Consider the following 22833-nt stretch of genomic DNA (forward strand, 5'->3'; position numbering starts at 1 on the left):
TCCCTTGCACCCGAATTAATCAAAACCCGAATAAAACATTCTGGTCAACCCGAAATCCGAATAATTTTGTTTTTTACAATCTTCATGTGGTATACATAATTTTTTATGTATTTCTTGGGGTGAGTTCGATTCTATAGTTAGTTGCTTAATAATAATAATAAATTAAAAGGAACAATTTTACAATCAATCATAGGTAAATTCAATAATTATTTTCTTGAAAATAAAATCCAATAAAATCATTATTTGATTCTGATTAACCAAGTAGCCTAAATACTAAATTATTTCTTATACCTAATATACAATATAGCTAAACATAATTTATTAGGTACTTTATCTTCTTCTTCTTTCTTTGGCTTTTACGGGCCATTTAGGTCCATTGCGACAATTAGGTACTTTATTAGTATATAAAATAAATCGAAATATAGTAAATAGTAGCAGTATAAAATATAGACATGGTCTCAACAAAACTGAACAACGTATTGACAGTCGTGACCAAAATACCAAATACTAATGATTAATAAGTAATGATACCTATATGGCTATATAGTATTATTTTCCAACCAACTTCCCAAGCAGTATTATTATAATTTAGTAATGAATATCGTAATCCATGGCTATATTTACTAGTTTTCTAGAAATCGCAAAATCATAATTTATATTTTATTTTATTTCTCAACCGCGATTTGAGATAGTATTGTTTCTGCACATCCATTAGTGATAAACCTACCTACATATTAAATCTTTAAATCAAAAGAAATTTTCGAATAGCAAATAGCGTTCCAAACGGATAAAATATTTAACCATAGTACTACCGTACTACAAAGGCCAATAAGGGGGTAAAAAAAAACAAACTATAAAATCAGATTACTAGACGCACTAATAGTAGATCGAAACAGTTGATTTCAGGATTAAATTCTGTTGCCACAACATAAAGGCATTATCACAATATCACTAATGGTTGGGGTTGGGCAACCATACTATCTTAATTCATGGACTCAACGCCCCTGCTATGGCTTACCTATTTTAAACATTTTAGTTAGCCGTCGGCTTGGCAAGTGGTAAATAAATAAGTATCCAATTAATTTCCCATTGTCTTATTTTTTGTAGTTTCTTAGAAATATGTAACTTCTGTACATTAATAAACCGAGTTTGGTCTAAAACAAATGTTGCGCATTCGTGTTAGGAATTTATAATTTTTTTGTTTTAATTTGTTTTTAGGTTGACAATTTTCGGTACATCCGAATTGCATGCCAAAAAAATAAATATAAATCGGGTCGTCCGAATTGCATGCCGTCTCTTGGAGGGGTCTGTCCGAATTGCATGCCATCTCTTAGAGGGGTATATCCGAATAAATAACTTACTTTTCAACTGGAGGATCGTGATTTTGTTACATTACAATAAAACATATAAATATTGTAGAAGGTGACACTGTGAATAAGAATCATAAAATAAAACTCTTTACAAAAATTTAGTTTTGTTTATTTTGTTGTCGGCAATGACATGTATGCCAACTTTTCTACATATAAAAGTCTATTAATTTCATTATTTTGAAATTCCGTCATCACTAAACTTATACTTTTTTCTTTTTCTAATATTTCCCGGCGTCTATTACTTAAATTTGAACTACGCAATTTTACATATATATCACATTGTACTTGCTTTAAGACATCAACTAATTGAAAAATATTAGGACTTGGGGAGTAAAACATGCTATTCAGCTTGGAATGGAATGATAGTAAATAAACGTGTGGTGTACGGCATGCAATCCGGACAAAGCCCTCTAAGAGATGGCATGCAATTCGGACAGACCCCTCCAAGAGATGGCACGCAATTCGGACAAACCCCTACAAGAGACGGCATGCAATTTGGACATTTTTTTTTTTTGGCATGCAATTCGGATGCAGCCACAATTTTTGGGGGGCTCAGCCTTCAAAAGTTGTGTTATTCCTAGACTACCGAACACTCCTTGGTATTAACCAATATTAACCCGAATAAAATGTTATTAAAACCCGAACGTTTCGTTTGTTTAAATTTTTTATTCCGCTGTTTAAACACCCGAAACCCTAAACCCTAATAAATGATTTAGGCGCTAACCCTGTTTAAAATATAAATTATTTTAAGTACTTGTAGCTAAGTCACATATTTTAAGGGAAATTAATAAATATAATTTCAATTGCTGGCAGGTGTCAATTAAGATTAACGACTAACCACGCTCATAAAAATGTTTTTTACTCCACGAATGGAAAATAACTTGTTTGTATCTTAGTCTATTGTGTGAACTATAAATTAGGTACCTAGCTTTATAAAGTCTACAGACTACAGAAGACTGCAGTCTGACTGTGGCGTAGCCAACTTTACATTTTTCAGAGGCATTATTATAGTACCTATATTATATTTTACCCACCCTGCAGCACCAATTACCAAACAAAGGCGCATTAACTGTCATATCTGTAACTACCTGTCGTAGTTATTACAAAAATACTATAGTTTATATTAAATCATCACCAATGGGTCAACCACCATCCTTTAAGAAACTCGGAGATGAACGACTCTCGATTACCTTCCCCCCTTCGTCACGCCGTACTGATAGATGACTGAAAAGATCTATTAAACGTTATTATTTCGTGAAAAATATCAAAACCAAATTCAAAATTGTAGTCTTAAAGACCGCTTATAGGTATTGGACCAATCGTTAGATATTGCACCATCTAGTAGGTTATCAGCATGTTATATTGTTATGCACTTATGCTACTATAGTATTAACGTATATTGTATTATTATAATGAGTATTATGATTTATGAGAAAGTAAATTTATTTAATATACATTCATCTACGATCTACCATTGAGTTATTACTTATTGTTATTCATGTTATTAATAGATACCGTATATGGACAATGTACCGTACTACCGTAGTCGCAAGAACAGTACGAGTAGACTACTCCAACACTTAAGTGTCTAATGGAGTGGTTCTTATAACCAGTGACGGATCTAAAACTTAATTTTTTTTTAGGGGGGACACCTTCGCCTTTGCCCCCCCCTGGACCCGCCACTGTTTTTAACCAGTATAAGTATCCTATAGACACGGACTAAGATATACCTTAGTAGGTATATATCTTAGTCCGTGCATATAGACCGTGTGTACTATGTGTATTGTTGGAATATTGTTAGGTAGGTGGTATGTGATCATGATAATTAATATTCACATGAAAATATGTAATTTTTGTCGAAAATAAATTTAAACAAGTTAAGAAAACTCTCTCTAAATTTTCGGTACCTATATCCAAACGTATTTTAATAGGTAGTAGCCAGTAGGTATAACGAAATAATTAATAAACTGTAATTCCAAATATAATTTTGAATTTGAACAGAATTTTTTAACCCGTATATTTTGGTTAGCATTAAATACTTATTATACAATAATAAATTATCTTTATATCAACGATCGTAAGTCGTAACTATGTATATAGGTACTTGTAACTAACGGAATACAACTAACGGACATGGGGGTATAAACTTGTGTTTAGAAACATAAAAGGTGTAAAAGTGGGTATGCACCGTATATATACCGCTTTACAGTAGGTGATGAGTGGGTCACTACTCACTATATAATGGATAAACGGATGTGATCATTACATACGAAAAATTATTCCGAGCTAATACGGTCGGTCAGCCTAATTACTAAGTATAATTTATGATATTATTGCTATTAAAGTAATTAATTTTATTATTAGTATAATATTATAGTAGGTTGAATTAATTTTTGCTTATAACAATTGCATTTGAGAATGTCTTAGTTAAATATAATAATATAAGTAGCCAAGTAGGTACTTTAAAAGTTTCATGTCGGCATCCACGAATAATAACTATTTTTAAATTACAAAAAAATAACTAAACTCGTTATTCTTTGTTTAAAATGTTTAAATATATAATTTTGCTCGAATTTGAACTTAAAATATCTATGATAGAAAACTGTGTTTTTGAAACACGTTTGTATGTTTTTTGGTTACAGTATGGAGATGGACTAGTTATGAGAAATCTTGTATTAAATGTTCAAACTTTTTGACACTACGAAAAATTGTATTAACATATTTAGAATAAAAACTAAAAAAACAGAAAATGTCTATATAAATAGCTCAAAAAAAGACAAAATAATTTTTTAAAAAATGTAATCGTGCAATAGGTGTTAAACAAACATTTGGTGAAAATTCAAAGTATCTACGGACTACGGTGATGTATTTTTGAATTAAAACTGAATAAGAAAATCGTTCGATGAGAAATCGTTATTTTACCTGTGAATATCTAAATTCGTAAAAATTTGAACTTCATTTTTGATAACTTTTAACTCTCTTAATAGTTGCTGCTTAGCTTTAGGATTTAGATTAAAATATAGGTATTCATTGCCCTTATATCCCTCATCCTGTAACTTTTACTGCTTGTAGGTATGATGTGCAACTAGGTACCTGTATAGTGTATAATATATTTATACATTTATAGTCTATACATATAATAATATAAATTAATACATTTTATTTTCAAAATTGTAAATTCAAAAAATGAAATGTTAACTATAGGTGTATTAGTAAAATTAGTAGTTTAATTAAATACCTCATAGAGCCATAGAGGGCTTGAAATGGATAAGGGAGGGTAGAGACTTAAGGTATCAACCCATCCAGCCAAATATACCTATCCTATAGCAAGTTGGCACACAGCATATATAATTGTATTTGTGCCATTAATATACCGTATACCTACCTAAGAAAAAGTGGACCAGTAAAATTATTATAACTGTACCTGACCTGTAGAAACCCTACACACGTCTATACTTCTCCAAACTACGAAGTATGAAGTACGAACTATAACTTTTTGATTTTTATAGGTAGGTACTCTATACTTAGTTTATAGTTGGCAAAAGTTCTCAATCAATTCGCTTATTGTTTGACTTAAAGTTGAATACATTTCTTGGTTTAAAATGTAAAGCGGTTTCTATATAAGTATATAGGTATCTTAAAAAGTAAAAACTTTCAAGCCAAAAATAATGAATCAAATCTCTTATCATAGTTTAATAACTCTCGTCACTTGTATATTGCAGTACATTATAATATAAATATGCGTGATTTAAAAAATTATAATTTTAATCATTAATATATAATATAGTACATTATATTATACTTAAATTCTCAATGATAATCAGTGGCGAAGCCAGTGGGTGTTTGGGTATTTAAAGTTTACCCCCCCCCCCCTACCGTTTCATAATCCTGGCTACGCCATTAATGATAATAATATGTACTATGTATTCGTTTTTTATATGTATTTATAAACAGTAAGCAGACCTACAATGTACAATATTTACATTATATGAACGTTATTTTTTTTTTTAATCGTGACGCGTATAGCATACCTAATACCTATAATATTATGTTGTTAAAATCAAGATAATATCGAACTTAATCTTATAGTTCATGGTCCATTGCTACTCCAAATATAGGTACCAACTACCGAATAGTACCTGTACCTTATAGATATATTATACAAAAAGTAAAAACAAATACAACACTATACATTTTAATAAGTACCTACTTCACCGTTCACTGTATAGATTGCTTATATAGGTATATTAGTCGTAATTAAATATACGATTTTGTATTGCTGCTTTTATAAAGATAACTTATTATACAAATGCGGCTCAAGGGCGATAAATAATCCCATTTATCCCCTCGTATACATTTGTCTATATATTTCCCCACACCACTTATTTATTTATTTTTCGAACGACAGCAACTATATATACAGTGATAACCATATAATAAAACATATATTTCGTGAGCAGTACGCAAAATAACACATTGATTTAATGATATGGTATTTTAGATTTGGCGATTTTAGTGTTCACCTCCCGGCACTGTCACTGCGCGTGAGTACAACACGCTACACGCCAACACTAGTAATTCGTTAATATTGGCCAAATCGAATAGTTACGAGTAGGAATTTACACGAACTAGTAAGAAGTGACGATAGTTACTGCTGCAGATACCTAGTGCGATATAATTCTTAAAATTGTGCGTCAAACAGAAAACATCATAACTCTGAAGTATAATAATATAGTAAGTATTAAATTATTAAAATTTAAACATTTTAATTTCAATAAAATAATAAATATCATATAGTTTATTATGTTGTTTAATAATTTAAACAAAAACCTTGATTTTAAAGTTTAAAATAGGTATATAACAATTGCTAATAATTGGGCAAATCTCAGATAATATCTCATGGACATTTTGTCATTATATTTATATGTCTATACCTACCTACCTACATCTGGTCAACAACCAAGTAATTTTCATCATGGTCGTTGTCTATTTTATTATTTTCTCTTTTTTTTTGAACTTTGTTCTAATTTAACTCGTAATCAAACCCACCTACAGAGCTAGTTAAATCACAGAATATAAATGAATTATAATTATATTAGAAATAAATGTATATGATGGTTGGTCTATTTGTAATACATAATTCATAGGTAATTGTTAATATATTGTCATGACAGAAAATAAAAAAAAAATTCCGAGGTTATTTGATCGATTAATGATTGATTTTAGGTATTCGGAAGTATTTTGATTGTAATAACCGTGTTGTAAAACAATTAACTATATTATTTAAACGATGTAGGTAAGCATAGCAATTATGAGCAGTTGAACAATAATGGAAGTGCAATATTGTTTTATTTATCAAATAAAATATACTCAATACTGTATAATATAATATAAAGATTAAATAAGCTAATTTAAAAATTTCTAATAATTATAGATACATTTTTTCTAGATATATATTATATATTATAGTTAAATGAACAATTAATCATTTAATCCATAAATAATTAATATTAATAATCTACTAAAATTAATAGTGGTATCTTTTTAGCATTTAATTAAATACAGGCGTATGACGTATGTAGCGTATATGTATAAGTACATTGTATTGTAAATTGTTATATATATTTTTATGGGCAAATGGATCGTGATGGTTGCGTGAACATCTGACACTGACGATTGTCGATAGTCGATTGGACTACTTTAGAGTATACACTGTAACACTGTAGTATATTAAAAACGCGTATAAAAAATATAGGTGATATAATATAAATTAAATATATAATATATTATATAGGTAACTACCATCACTATAAATTATAATATATACATTATACATTTAGTAACTATACTAGCTACCATTATTCTTTCGTTCTAGTTAAACAATTGGATAGGGTGCGTTAAAAATAATCTCAGAAAACAGAATACCTAGTTGTTCAATTGCCGTTCGTCAAGTAATGTACGGTAGGATGGGGCCAAGGGGTATTTGTGGCGTCATCGCTGTGTCAGCGCGCTCAATGGCTTAATCGGGATTTAGATATAGATATTAGATTCATATACATTATATACATATTATTATGTTTACGTTACAAGATAACACGTAATAACCATAGACCTTATACTATGAAATACACCACTTAGTATAAGATCTATCGAGAAATGGAGAATGGTAACATATTATATATTGCCTATATTAGGTATAATATTATGTGGACCTCTGAACTTTTCATCTCTATAATAGGTACCTAGTATAATATAATACATTATTATTATGTAATATGTTTTGAGTTTTTATTATATTTTTGTTACTTCGTAAACCTATGTTACGTACATGCGTAGTAATACCAATGAGAAAATTGTAGACGGTACCTATAGGTAGGTAATTCTAAAATACTATTTAGCGTGTCACGCGATTTTTTGTATTAACCATACCTATAGTCTATAGGTATATGAATGTAGAATCTAGAAGGAGTATATAGATTGTACAATCATTTGTTGAACTATATAGCGGCAACTAATTATATAGCAGTATAGCACATGTCACACGGACACAGCACACGGGAATACGGGATAGGTATTGGATTTGGATGTATTACAACAGTTTTATTTTTGGGAAAAATATTATAGGTACAGTAAAATAGCAAATGCAGTCCTGACAGTTTATCATATACCTATTGCTTCGATTTTTCTCACGTACCTATTATGGTATATTACCCATCTTTCATTAATTGTTATATTATAATTTATTGGTATAGGTATAGCCAATAACCGTTTATGTAATTAAGGTAATTAGTATGCGTATTATACAATATAATATATAGTTTATTATTATAATAATATTACCTACGTTTGTTTATTAAACTACGATCAACATTTGATTTTTATAAATATTAGGTAATCTACATTTTATAACTGTATTGTAAACGGAATATTTCTCCGAGAAAAACATATATAATTACGTGTATACGTATAAAAGTCAAAATATCTAATACCTATACCTTAATAAATTTAATACGAATAATATATTATTGTCATTAACTATAGCCTAGCTATAAGTACCTCCTATGGAATATAAAAACCTACATTACTCAGAGTTCAGAATTTCAGATTATCGAATTAGCCACCGTATGGCTCATGACTATAATAACATTGCACTCGCTGTTTTGTTACCTATTAAAGTTATCCTTTGTGAGTTTACTTCTCTCATAAAATATATTAATGTTATTGTAAGTATAAATAAAAAATAATTTTTCAATTTATTGCATGTTAATTATTTATAGTTCAAAATGTTAGCAAAACTATTTGTATCTTAACCTTAAATTTAAGAATAAAAAACAAATAAACAATGCTAATATTGGACATTGGTACATAATAAATTCTCGCTGATAAAAGAATCAATTAGGTAGTAATAAGTAATAACTAATAACTAATCAATATAAATAATATAGGTGGGTAATGGGTATAGTACAAAATATGCACCTACGTGACTACAGTACTACACTATAGTCTATAGAGTACACCTAATACAGGGCGAATAGTCAAGTAAGCTCACCCCCATTTTATATAATTTAAGGAGTATACCGTGTGACTAACTTCTTTTTTTCAAATTAATACCCACTTTTTTACTGTAAATTGTAAAGCTTATGACTTTTTTGAAAATGTTAAACCATTGGCGCAAATAGGGGGGGCTTGGGGGGACTTAGTCCCCCCAGTTCAAAATCTTGTAATTAGTACTAATTTTTATATTCTGTGGTACTAAGCAATATGGTCTATGGAGAGGGGGGCTTGAATCCCCCCAAAAAATTTAGTCAATTTGCGCCTATGGGATAAACCCATTATAATATGTGATGGTTTTAAGTTTGGATACCAAAAATAATTAGCTAATGACATTAAACAGTGGACATGTACCTACGGAAAAAATATGTACAGCTTATTTTTTATTAAGTATTAAAACTATTATTTATTAAAACATTTATTATATACAAACTTAAGTTTTTGACTGTGTAACAGAATGATATTTCGTCATTATTATTTTTTATATTATTAATTATTACTGCCGTGTCAGTCAATTTATTACAACATTTATTTAATACAAACTTAAGTTTTTGACTGTATATAACATAATGATATTTCATCTAAATTATGTTTGATATATTTCTTTATAAATCGATTAGTTATTATAGCTATCACAGGCGATTTTAGAAGAAGAGGTAATGACCCTCTTTGGAGGCAATTCGAGTGAATAATATTTTTAAAACCGGGAGGCAATTCGGGTAACCTTTTGAAAAAAAAAAATCACAAATCACGGGAGGCAAGTCGAGGGTCAGATGGGAGGCAATTCGTGAGCGCCCGTATCTATACACCACTGTAGGTACTTAATAAGGCTGTAGTCAATTTGCACCAAAATTGACCTAAAATATATACAACATATGTAATATGCACCTTTTTTTTTTTTTTAATGCGATTGTAATTTACACCAAAATAAGAATATGTATTTTGCACCATCCTCGGGTAATAAGAAATAGGAATTGTAATTTGCACCTAAATTAAAATCGATTATTTTTTTGATAGTATCTCGATATAGTACCAACTTAAAAGTTGTTGTACATATTGTTGTAAGTTTATATAAAATCGTATTATTATGAATATAAAAAAAAAGTCAGCCAATTAAAATTATTTTAAATATAATTAGTTATATAAACTTACAACAATATGTGTATAAGCTCAGCTATTTTATAAATAAAAACTAAGCTAAAGTTATAATATTAGGATTATAGACATCTTTATCGAAAATTATATTGTATCTACATTTGTTTTTTTTAATTTTACATATAATGCTTTTAATTGGCTAACTTTTTTGTATATTCATAATAATACGATTTTATATAAACTTACAACTATATGTGTATAAGCTCAGCTATTTTATTAATAAAAACTAAGCTTAATTTATATTAGGATATAGAAACTTGTAAGTTGGTACCATCGAGATACTATCGATAAAATAATCGATTTTAATTGTGGTGCAAATTACAATTCCTATTTTGGACTACGTGAGGGTGGTGCAAAGTGCATACTCTTATTTTGGTGCAAATTACAAACACTACTTTCGATTACCTACAGTGGTGCAAATTAAAAACTCCCCTTAATAATTATCTTATATAATATTGTAACATACCATGTATTTTCCTAGGTACCAAAGTCCTGAGGATAATAAATTAAACTTTAAAAATAGTTTTGCAATATTAGTTGGTACCTATAATTACTACATATGATTTAAAATCTTCATAGCTCCCATAGCCTTCCAAACCTATTAGGTATATTATCATAAACCTATTATCCTGAGTACACAAAATTAAATAACCCAAAAACTTTTTATTTAAATTTTCAATTTTGACTAAAATATATTAACATTTAAGAAAAGTCATACACTTACAATTTACAGGAAAAAAGGAGAATCTTATTTGAAAAAAAGAAGTTGATATCCTTACAAAGTTACAAAGCACTCCTAAAATGTTATGAAAATTCCAAGTGCTACATATTAGAAATTAGTAATTTCGCCATTGCGGTCCTTAAGTAAAGGTAGGTACTTCAAAATTAGGATTTAAAAATATTTATTATTAATTGGAAAAATTGGAGTGTATATAGGAATATGATTATATTATTATAATAATATGAATTACACATTTGCACGTACCAACTACAAAGTATACCTACCGGCTTGCCATTAATATAATTTATAACGCGCATATTATACAGGTACATATTATTATAATGATGTATTATGTGTACCAATATCTAGATAATAGGAACAATTAGGTAGGACGTAGGTAGTTAATACTAAATACTATATAGCTAATAATTATTGCGCTATTATATTAGGTACTATTACTTGTTATGCAAATACGTAATAAATTAACAATATGTATTATTATTTACACCGATTAAATAAAATATACATATATTATGATATATAAACAGATTAAACATAATATATCTAATGTCTATAATATTCTATATCAAGTTCTATATTTATAATAGGTACCAGGGAATATAAATCCTGTATTGTAGCCTGTAGGTATTTATTGATTATTTCATGGACTTTTTGAAGTTTGCAATCATAATTATTATATCTATTATTTATTCGTTCAAAAGAGTGTATAACAAATAACAATAATGAGAGGATACGGATATTATAGTGAAATATATCGCATGTATAACACCGACAATAACGCAGTGGAATGACAAACATATTTTATGTTTAATTATGTCATAGCATGTGTGGGCGTCGGACAAGTAAAGTATATTAAATGTCTCAATCGACTGTTAGCGAGTGGCGTCCAACAGATGAAACGATCCTTAACAAATATACACTACCTATAATATAGTACCTACATCATCGTGCAGACTACATCATGATTATAATAATATTACCTATATTATTTAATTTTTAATTGTTTTGGTCAACTTAGGCCACCGCATTGTTATTACTAATTACTCGTATTCGTGTACTATATGGTCTATGTTAGTAATTAGTAGGGATCGGATTTCAATGCATTTGCATCTTTTTTTTTGTAATGGCTTACACGATGCTTTCCAAGCTACGTATGTGCTTCAAGTACTCCATGTTGTAACACCGAAATTTTTTTGGTGCATTTTTTGCAATTTTTCGGATTTTATACTTTTTGGAGCATTTTTGATGTTTTGAACGCGTTTTTAATTTTTTGAGACATTTTAATCTATATCTCCTATTATGATAAAAAAAAAAAATTGACTTCATTAAAATATAAACATGGTGACATCAGATAATCTGGTTTTAAATTATTAGACAAGGGTGCGACATTTATCTTTATAATGTCTCACCAACTGATTAGCCGATTTAATCGCATGCATCTTTTATCGGAGTATCACAGTGTAATACAAATTTACATGTTAATTGCATATTTTGGTATTTTTAGGGCATTTTTTAGAGTTTTTCAGTCCGAGCTCCAGTTATTAGTCTGTTATTACTTATTACATGTAATTATTGGAATTTACAATGTAATCGAATGACACGGCCAACCCGAAAGGCTGAACTATCTTTGTAGACCAAAACCGAACGTACAACGTAGAATATTGTGTTGTTCGCGAACGAAGGAGTCGAATGTATTTCTGCACGTATCTGCGCAACTACACAACTATGCGCAATATATTATGGCATAATATAGGTCAACGGGCATAAAATATATGGATATAACGACTTGCCAGGCTCTAATGATTTCTTTACCACGCATTCCCCACTACCACGCGTAGCGTAGGGTCCCCGACAAATTATATGACAAAAAAACTCAATTTGCTCGAACGATATATATCTTATCAGACCGTCGCTCCTCGCTCGGTCAAGTGTCAACTGTCAAAACTATCAAAAAAACTCTTGACTCTCTGGAAAGTGCACGCCCTATAATAGTGGAGTTCGGTCGCGTATTTATTATAATATATCAGTTGTACTATAATATCATATAGGTACCGTACTTTAGTGCCACCGTTTAGGCAATACTGGTTTACGGTAAACTACCTAATGACTTTTCTATAGTATAATAATAATAATAATAACAAAATTTAAATTTAAAAAGTGAAAGTGACGCGGACGTCTTATCATCAGCTACGTTTATAAATTAAGCTTATAAATTATAAAACTTATACCATTATAATATACCTAAATATTGTATCGTATCATAATTCATAATATAGGTAAGAAAACAAATAAATATATATATAGTTTTTTTTCTCATATAAACATATTATATATTGACATATTTACGGAAAATTTAAGAGCCAAGTATAATATACTGATACAATTTTATTAAGGTCGATCAAAGTTGTACTTTTGTTGTGCTGAGTCCAATTTCTTTTCGATAACATTTGGCCGTTGCTCAATAGATTACGTTCGAACTGTATAATTGTTTTTATCTTAATACAAAACGAATACCTAATTATTCTAATCAGTCTCTTGCCTTTACTTATACGTTAAACGTTAATTGTTACGTTTCGTTACATGCACAACATTACAAAACGGTCTAAGTGTCTATTGTTTTACTAATAAATTGTGCTCGTTGTTTTAAATCAAAATTTAAATATGTCACTGCAAAGACTAAATAAATTTGTCAGATGTCCGGCAAACTACAATGTATGCCGTTATGTCAAGTCACAATTAGAATTTTCCCAATTTTTGAGGTTGTCTGTGAATTCAAAGAACTTTTCCACCGGCCAAAATATGTCGTCGAATCAGAAGGTATTAAATTTAGACAATATGAACCCAAACGTAAGGATAATGGAATACGCTGTTCGAGGACCGTTACTGATAAGAGCTACAGAAATTGAAAACGAATTGAAAAAGGTTTGTGTATTTATATTTTTATTTTTTAATGTTAATATTTTTTAATATTCTTAATAATATTCAATTTTAGGGTGTTGAAAAACCTTTTAAAGAAGTGCTTAAAGCAAATATTGGTGATTGCCATGCAATGGGACAAAAGCCAATTACATTCATACGCCAGGTACAGTTATATTCTTTCCTTATTCAATGGCAGATTTAACAGTAATTTGTAGCAAGTACCAATGGGACTCCCTATTCAGGTTTTGAAGAGAATATATTTAAGTAAGCTAGTGATCTGTTTTGCACTTCAACAAAAAATTAACACAAATAAACTTATGCGGCTTTAATGAGATATTTATCTCTTAAATCCGTTAGCGGTACTTTCTTTTTGTAATGTATAAATTATAAAATATATTTTATGTAAAAAATAAGAAGACAATATTATTTGAATATTTCAAACGAGTAAAATTAAGTAGTATTGTTTTAAAAATTGAATTCTTTAAAATGTACATTTTAATTTATTCTAACCCTACTAAGCATATTTCTTACTTGTTCAAAATACCGTCCATATTACTGTTTTTTTGATATTGTATTTATGGTTGGAAATTCAACCACTCAATTTTAATCTTCATTAACTCATAAGTATCATTTTCTAAATCTTAAGAAATTTATTAAAAATAATAAATTAAAATACATTTGAAATCATCAAATATTTCTTAAATATTTAAACATGCCTTACATTTGTCTCAAATATCACTATTAGATCTTAAAATCTCTTAAACGCATATAAAATATTATATCGAATAACAAAACAAATATTTATATATTTATTAATTCTCTTATTTTGTTAAGGTTTTAGCTTTGGTATCTCAACCAGAACTGTTGGATGATGATCGATATCCTGAAGATATTAAAGAACGTGCAAGAACTATATTAGATGGATGTCGGGGTGGTAGTGTTGGTAATTTAATTCAATATATTTTAATTATATTTTATCTATAACTAAAAAATAAATACTATAATTTTATTATTATCATATTTTATAAATTATTAATAACATAACGTTTATTATCTGAGTACCTAGTTAATCATTTGAGCTTAAGAAACACGTGTTCTATTATAACAATATTCTGTACTGAGGATGTACCTCAATTTGTATTTGTACTAATTAAATGAATATATAAGTCCTTGAGCCAGTCAAATTGAATTAGTGCACACCATCTTAGATTATTTTATAAAATTACTATTGTTGAGCAATAAAACATTTATTCATAATATTATTATAAATTGCTTTACAAATGCATTGTACAGCTTTAATACTCTAAAATTCCAAGGTTATAAAACAATTATTGAACCTTACCATTTTTTTTTTACTGAACATTTTTAAAAGGTTATTAATTTTTACTCATGTTTTTAATTTAATATTCTGAAGATAAACTATGTATGCATATTGATTCAATAATTTATTATTTATTATCATTGAAAATTGTATAGTAAAATAGCACAGAATGCTGAGAATGCTCTACTAAAATGTAATACATTTTTTGTTCAAATATATACCAGCATTAAAATTTTGAATGGATTTTTTTTTGATAATAATAAAATATCAAAGAAGCTATTTATATTTGTATGATATACCTATTAATTTATTACTAATTAATAATTATTGTGTTATTTTTAATTATAGGGTCCTATACTGATTCTCCAGGAATAGAAATAATAAGAAAACATGTTGCCCAATATATTGAACGCCGAGATGGTATTCCGTGTGATTATTTAAATGTCCTCTTGTGTGCTGGTGCATCAGATGGAATAAAAGTTTGTATTCATATTTAAATATTTAGTATACATATACACAAAGTTTAACTAAAATAGTAATAAGGCTTATATTAATTTCGATTTTAAATTATTCGATGTCCCGCACTCGTAATGTGTGCATCTAATTTATATTATAAAGTGTCCAAACTTTTCTTAACAGTCCACTACCTATGTCGCTACCAGCTAAACCAATTACACCACAAGAAATAAAATATTATATTACTAAACTACACAACAACAAATCCCCAGGATATGATCTAATTAATAACAAAATACTCAAAAAACTAACAAATAAAACCATCCTTCTTTTGACTAACATATACAACACAATGCTCAGGTTATCATACATTCCCCCAATATGGAAATTCTCAACAATAATATTAATTGCTAAGCCAGAAAAACCAAAGCATTTGGTAAACTCATACCGCCTGATAAGTTTACTACCGACGTTAGGGAAACTTTTCGAAAAATTACTTCTTAAAAGAATAACCCCTATTATCAAAGAAAAAAACATCATCCCAAATACTCAATTTGGATTTCGATCATATCATTTGACAATCCACCAAATACATAGAATTACCGACAAAATATCAACGTTGTTCGAAAAAAAAGAACACTGCCCCGGTGTATTCCTTGATATCGCACAAGCATTTGATCGCGTCTGGCACGACAGATTATTGTTCAAATTAAAATCGTTTCTACCTGCTCCGTATTTCCTCATCCTAAAATCTTATCTTGAAGACCGATATTTTACTGTTAAATTTAACAATTCCTACTCTGTCTTCCATAAAATCAAAGCAGGAGTACCCCAGGGAAGTGACCTATCACCTATACTCTACAATATCTACACATCAGATATGCCCAAAACAAACCATACAACTCTAGCGACATATGCAGACGATACCGCTATACTAGCATCAAATAAAGACCCAAACATAGCCACCCACGATATACAATACCACTTAAATCTAATCTCCGATTGGACTCAAAAATGGAAAATTAAAATAAACGAAAACAAATCAGTTCAAATAAATTTTTCTCTGAAAAAAAATGAATGTCCACAACTTTTGCTCAATAGTTCACCAATTACTGTCCAAAATGTAACTAAATACCTCGGAGTTCATCTGGATAAAAGACTCACCTGGGCCCAACACACAAAACAGAAAAGAAAACAATCAAACACACGTCTACATCTCCTCCGTCCATTATTGTCTTCTTCAATGAATTTAAAAAACAAAATATTAATATACAAGACGATAATTACCCCCCTCTGGTCATATGGTATCCAAATCTGGGGCCAAGCCAAACCATCCAATATAGACCCATACAAGCTTTCCAGTCTATATGTCTTAGACAAATAACTGGAGCCCCATGGTATATGACCAACGACACATTACATAAAGATCTCCAAATCCCAACAGTCAACGAAATAGCAACTCGTCATTACAAAAAGTTTCACTCCAAACTGCACTCAAACCAAAACCCTCTAATTTCCCGCATGTCCTCTATAACTATCCCCAACAATCCTCCGAGGAGGTTAAAAAGAAAATGGCCAAGAGACGCTCTTGCCTAACGGTCTCCATATTATATGAACCCATCAAATTAAATAGGAGGTACTGTTGATGGACGGTTTTCCCCCCTCAAGACATTCAAGTCATTTTAATTACCTATGTTATCAAATTTACTTATTGTACAAATTGTATAGATTGTAAATATGCTTAAATAAATTAAATAAAAAAAAAAATTTTAAATTAAATTATATTTTTGATTATTATTTATTTATTTCACAAAATTATACGCATACATTTAGATTTTAAACTAAAAATTAAAAAATGTTTCTATTCTTCTACTTTAATGAGTTCTTTGTGTTGGAGGTGAAGTTCTTATTTTTAAGTGACTACATTATTAGTGATGTATAACATATATGCAATATTTAGTAAAAAGGTAATAAATTATTAATAAACCATTGATTGTTTTAGGCTATTCTACGATTATTGGTTGCCGATGTTGATGGAAAAAAACCTGGTGTATTAATTCCTATTCCACAATACCCATTATACTCTGCTACATTAGCAGAGTTTAATGTAAAACAGGTTAGTGTAATAACTTAATTATTATGATATTTACTTAAAGGTTACAGGTGTCTTCAACCATTCGATCTTTAATTGAATAAAGGTTAAGTTAAATATTTATAGTCAATAGCAATAAAATGTTATCATTTTATTATCTGTCACGTTCATAATATAGATAAAATACAAACAGCTGAAAATTTGTAAATTGCCAACCGTGTTGTGCCGTATCTCAGTGCTACCGAGCTAATTTTCATTATTGTCAGTTAGATAATAACCCCCCCCCCCCTCTAGCCTTTTTACTGTAACTTATTGATCAGATAATTTTTCTATATTAAAGATAATGGGGGTTTATATAAATAGGGACTAGGATGATTTGAAAATTGTAGTGTTTAATATCAACATTAATAATTTGTAAAAATGATCCAACTACCTATAATAAATAATAGATTCAATAGTTATTACATCTATTTTATATTTTTGTAATACAATTTTTAAGGGCTATTATCCTTAGCAGAAACATTTTAACAACTGAGAAACTACTCTTTCAATTTTTGAATTATGTAAATCAAAATGTTTAAAATAATTTACAGTAAATTGAACAGTTCAAATTTTAAAAAACACAAGTTTGTATCGCCACAGTAAAATTCTTATTTAATGAAACAAAATTTAAGAATTTGGAAAAATGGATTTAAAAGTTTATATAAAAATTTCTAAAATCAGAATTTGAATTAATTCATTATTTAAAGGATTAATGGAAATGAGCATGTGTGAATCACCCTGTATATAGTTCTATGTTTTAATTCTATAATGAACATATTTGTACTTAAATGGTTTACAAAAACATTACATTTTTCTGTTATGTGGCCTTTAAAAATCTTTTAATTATTACTATAAAAATGTAATTGGTTATTAGTATTTTATAATCATTATTAAGTTTATTTGTGTTGTTTTTATTAGGTTGGATACTTTTTAGATGAAAATAAAAATTGGGGTTTGGATGTGAATGAATTAGAACGATCAATAACTGAAGCACGCAAACATTGTAACCCTAGAGCTATTGTGGTTATTAATCCTGGCAATCCAACTGGTTTGTTATTACATATTACTTATTATTTAATAATTATTTAATTTCAGTTGTGGTGATAAATTCTAATCTTATTCATAATAATTGATAATATTTTAATTCAAATAGTATTGCAAATTAATCAGGTGGGTACATTTGTCTTAAATTACCATTGTGAATTTTAAACCCATTTGGTGGCACAATTGTAGTTATTGAGTTTTTGTCTTTTAGAATATTTAGATAGACAGGTAAGAAATGTGGGATGTTACTGATTGAAAATGCTAGACAACTAGACTGCACTAAAATTTGTATATAGTGTCATGGATTGTAATCAAGTTAACAAAATGATTATTCCATTTATTTTTTACTTATTCTAAATCCTTCAAACTTTGAGTAAAACTAATTTTTATTTTTATACTATCACTGTCTAATTTCTGTAGATTTATTTTATACTTAAAAATACTGTAATTATCTATTTTATAGTTAGCATATTTGAATTGTTTAGGCCAAGTATTAACCAAAGAAAATGTGGTGGATGTTATTAAATTTGCATACAAAGAAAAATTGTTCTTACTTGCTGATGAGGTAAAATATATAATATATATATAGGTGTATCATTATTTTTATATATATATTTATTTTTTTAATACCTAGGTATATCAAGACAATGTGTACGCAGAAGGAAGTACATTTTATTCATTTAAAAAAGTATTAACTGAATTAGGATCTCCTTATAGTGAAATGGAATTGGCATCATTTATGTCTTGTTCTAAAGGTAATTTAATACTATATTAATAAAGATTATATAGTAATATTACTGTAAAACAAACAAATTATGTTAGGTTATATGGGAGAATGTGGTCTAAGAGGTGGTTACACAGAAGTGATTAATTTGGACCCGGAAGTTAAAGCAATGTTACTCAAATCTGTGTCAGCTATGTTATGCCCTACAGTTCTTGGCCAAGTAATAGATTGATGAAATTTGTTTATGGTCATCATTATTTTATTTTATTTTTTATTGTTCCAATAGACTGTGATGGACTGTGTTGTAAATCCTCCACAACCAGGTGAACCATCGTATGAGAGTTTTCAAGAAGAAAAAAGTAGTGTACTAAAATCTTTAGCAGAAAGAGCTAAATTGGTGGCCGATACATTTAACAGTATTCCTGGGATGTCTTGCAATCCAGTGCAAGGCGCAATGTATGCTTTTCCACAAGTATGTTAACTTAATTTTTTAATGCTTATTGAACAAGTATAATTATAATTTGCATTTATAGTTCAAGTTACCTGAAAGAGCAATTAAAGAAGCAAAAAATCAAGGAATTGAACCCAATGCATTCTATGCGTTTCAACTTTTGGAAAATACTGGTATTTGTATTGTACCTGGATCTGGATTTGGACAAGTTGAAGGAACTTATCATTTTAGGTAAATATAATAATAATACATTTATAAATTACCTTAGTTAAAATGTTATGTATTAAAAGCCTATTATATATCATTTAAATAAAACTAAAAAAGTGGGTAAGTGGATGTCGTTCTGATGTACAGTAGGTTACAAGTGGGTCACTGTAATGGATGGTGTTAAATTTGAATTCAATGATATAATATCATTGTATAAGAAAAACCATTCTGAGCGAAAATATTACGCCTATATCAGCCTATAATATTATTAAGTATATTTGATGATATTATTGTGAATAAAGTAATTTATATATATACCTATTTACGTGGGACCTTGTTTTAAATTTTCAATCTTTAGCTATAAAAGTTGAACATTTTATAAATTTTTAACTACAAATCGTCGGCTTCCTGCCTAAACTCGATAACGGCAAAATAGTAATTGTTCAGTAAATCCCTTCGCTCAGAATCTAAAATAGTTATACATTTTATTTGGGTAAACTAGTCTTTACTGAAGATAAATCCAATATTATATATATTTTTTTTCATTATAAATAATTTTATGAACTTAAATAGTTTTATTGTCCCTTCATTAAATGTCTAATATATTATTAATAAAACAAGATAATTATCCTTCTAACAAACAATTATGATTGATTGATGAAACCTTTTTATTAAAAAGTAAAAAAGTATTCAGTCCAACACAGACAAAGCTTGAAAAATCAGCTATTATAACTTAAAAATTGATTTAAATACATATTTTAACTATAATGATTAGTTAAATTAGATCTAGATTTTTAAAGCACATCTATCTTTAATATAATAATTATATACATTTTTGTTTTTCAGAACTACAATCCTTCCTCAGCCAGATAAATTGAAAAATATGTTGGACAATTTCAAAGATTTTCATTTAAAATTTTTAGAACAATGGAAATAATATTTAAAAAGAAAGAGAGTATCGCAATAAGTAAAATATTATTTAAGTAGAAATAAAATACCAATTACATTTAAATTTTACAACTGATGCAAAATGTAAGTGGTTTATCTAAAATGTATGCTAAACTTACAGTATTTATGCAATTTAACTTAATTTTATTTTAGCCAGAGATTTAGTTAACTAATATTAATATTAACCTAGTATAATTTAATTATATATTGCCGTTTACTAGGTATATACTATTGTTTCATTTACCATATAGAATTGTTCCTACATAATTTATACAAAACAATTACTATTCATTTTTAATTTGTTGCCATTAACGTTAAGGAAATGGATATTGTATTTTAAATAATTTTTAATTTTATGTTTTATCTTTAACATAATCACCATTTACCAAGACTGTTCAAGAATAAAAAAAAAAGTTTCCCTGTTCTTTAAATACTATTTTTTTATTTTTAAAAATCACAACTTTATTTTGATGTGGACATTTTTACCCGTGTACTTATTCATGTTTTCATACTAGATTTAATTTTACATTAAACTGTTAACAATGTAACCAACAATCTCTACAAGATATCGATTAGTTATACTAGTCTAAATTTAATTTTAATTATATTTGTTGATAATTCATTATTTATAACTTGATAAGTCAATATTAGTTTATACAAATCTTATCTAACTTTATCAGAAATTTAAAAAATGTAGAACAATATTTTCTTATAAAAAAAATACCAAAAATCTGTTATCAAATCCATCCTTGCGTTACTTAATTATTTTTTTCCTTAAACTGTACCATTTTTATTTTTACATCTGAGTTATTTCTAAAACAATTGTATTTAAAAAAATATTTTAATGCATATAATATATTCTTTAATTATAATTGATTAATTTGTATTATTGTATGTAATATTATGTATTAATATAGTTTCCTTCTTAAACAAATTAGGTATGTTTGTATTCAATTAAATATTGTTAAAAGCTTACAATTTAATATTTATAATAGTAATTTAAACTATCAGGATAATTGTATTAGATATTCTATTATTTTTTTTTTTTTTGTTGTATAACTACCACCATTGAGTTTATTATGTACTATCAACTATACTCAATTATACTACTTATTTATGTTTAAATAAATTCGTTATGTAAAAATAATATTTTAAAAGTAACCTTTTATTTTGATTTGTGCTATAGTCAGGCAAATTTTTATCCAAATTATTATTCCAATAAACATGAATAATTCAGATAATTTTCTAACAGGTTAATAATACAAAAAATAATTGAATACAATTTTAAAAAAATAAATTAAATCATTACAAAACATATATTTGAATAATACCCTACTCTGGCTATAGTATAATCTGTGTCTGCGTTTACAAACACTAATTGTTTTACAAAGGAGTGCCTGTAAAAAATAATCAGTTTACTGAATAGGCAACTTGGGGGTTGGATACCGTGTATGCCTGGTCTCTGATATTTGGACCTAAAATGTATTGCTACAGGCATCTACTCTAGAGCTTACATTTTATCGGTTATTAATACATAAAATCCATATTGTTTTAATTACAAAAAAAAAAATCAATAATTTAAGTAATGACTTTTGAGTGTCTTGCCATTATACATTTTTATTATCATTATTATTAAATATTGTATACAAATTAATTAAAATAATACTTACACATCTATAATAATATATTAGCATTACTTGTATTGTTAAGAAGGCTAACATTACTACGGGGTCCACACGTAATTTTACATTAAGGTCAGCACGTCTATGGTTCACTGGGTATAATTTATTAGATCAGGCTACCATTAGTCA

The 22833-nt window shown here is 28.0% G+C and overlaps 1 protein-coding gene across 5 annotated transcripts; it reads left to right on the plus strand.

The window, feature by feature from the left end:
* Positions 1-5825: 5825 nt before the first annotated feature.
* Positions 5826-22101, plus strand: LOC132938181 (alanine aminotransferase 2-like). Of its 5 annotated transcripts, none has more exons than XM_061004881.1 (13): positions 5826-6104; positions 13512-13740; positions 13811-13900; positions 14572-14680; positions 15407-15537; positions 17517-17630; positions 18567-18696; positions 19178-19257; positions 19327-19447; positions 19515-19636; positions 19703-19888; positions 19950-20098; positions 20921-22101. In XM_061004881.1, exons 2-13 carry the CDS (start codon positions 13618-13620, stop codon positions 21009-21011), a joined length of 1446 nt encoding a protein of 481 aa, XP_060860864.1. In that variant the 5' UTR covers positions 5826-6104; positions 13512-13617; the 3' UTR covers positions 21012-22101. The 5 variants fall into 5 exon arrangements, with proteins under 5 accessions (XP_060860864.1, XP_060860861.1, XP_060860862.1 ...); XM_061004878.1 differs by having other exon boundaries at positions 13578-13740; XM_061004879.1 differs by lacking the exon at positions 5826-6104 and adding an exon at positions 11534-13094 and having other exon boundaries at positions 13578-13740.
* The last annotated feature ends 732 nt before the right edge of the window (positions 22102-22833 follow it).

Source organism: Metopolophium dirhodum, chromosome 2, assembly GCF_019925205.1.
Source record: "Metopolophium dirhodum isolate CAU chromosome 2, ASM1992520v1, whole genome shotgun sequence".
NCBI lineage: Eukaryota > Metazoa > Arthropoda > Insecta > Hemiptera > Aphididae > Metopolophium > Metopolophium dirhodum.

Coding starts and splice junctions, on each gene's coding strand:
- LOC132938181 (XM_061004877.1), top strand. CDS start 13,480: ATGTCACTGCAAAGACTAAATAAATTTGTCAGATGTCCGGCAAACTAC. Junction 13,901..14,571: donor CAATTACATTCATACGCCAG/GTACAGTTATAT, acceptor TATTTTGTTAAG/GTTTTAGCTTTGGTATCTCA. Junction 19,258..19,326: donor TGTTCTTACTTGCTGATGAG/GTAAAATATATA, acceptor TTTAATACCTAG/GTATATCAAGACAATGTGTA.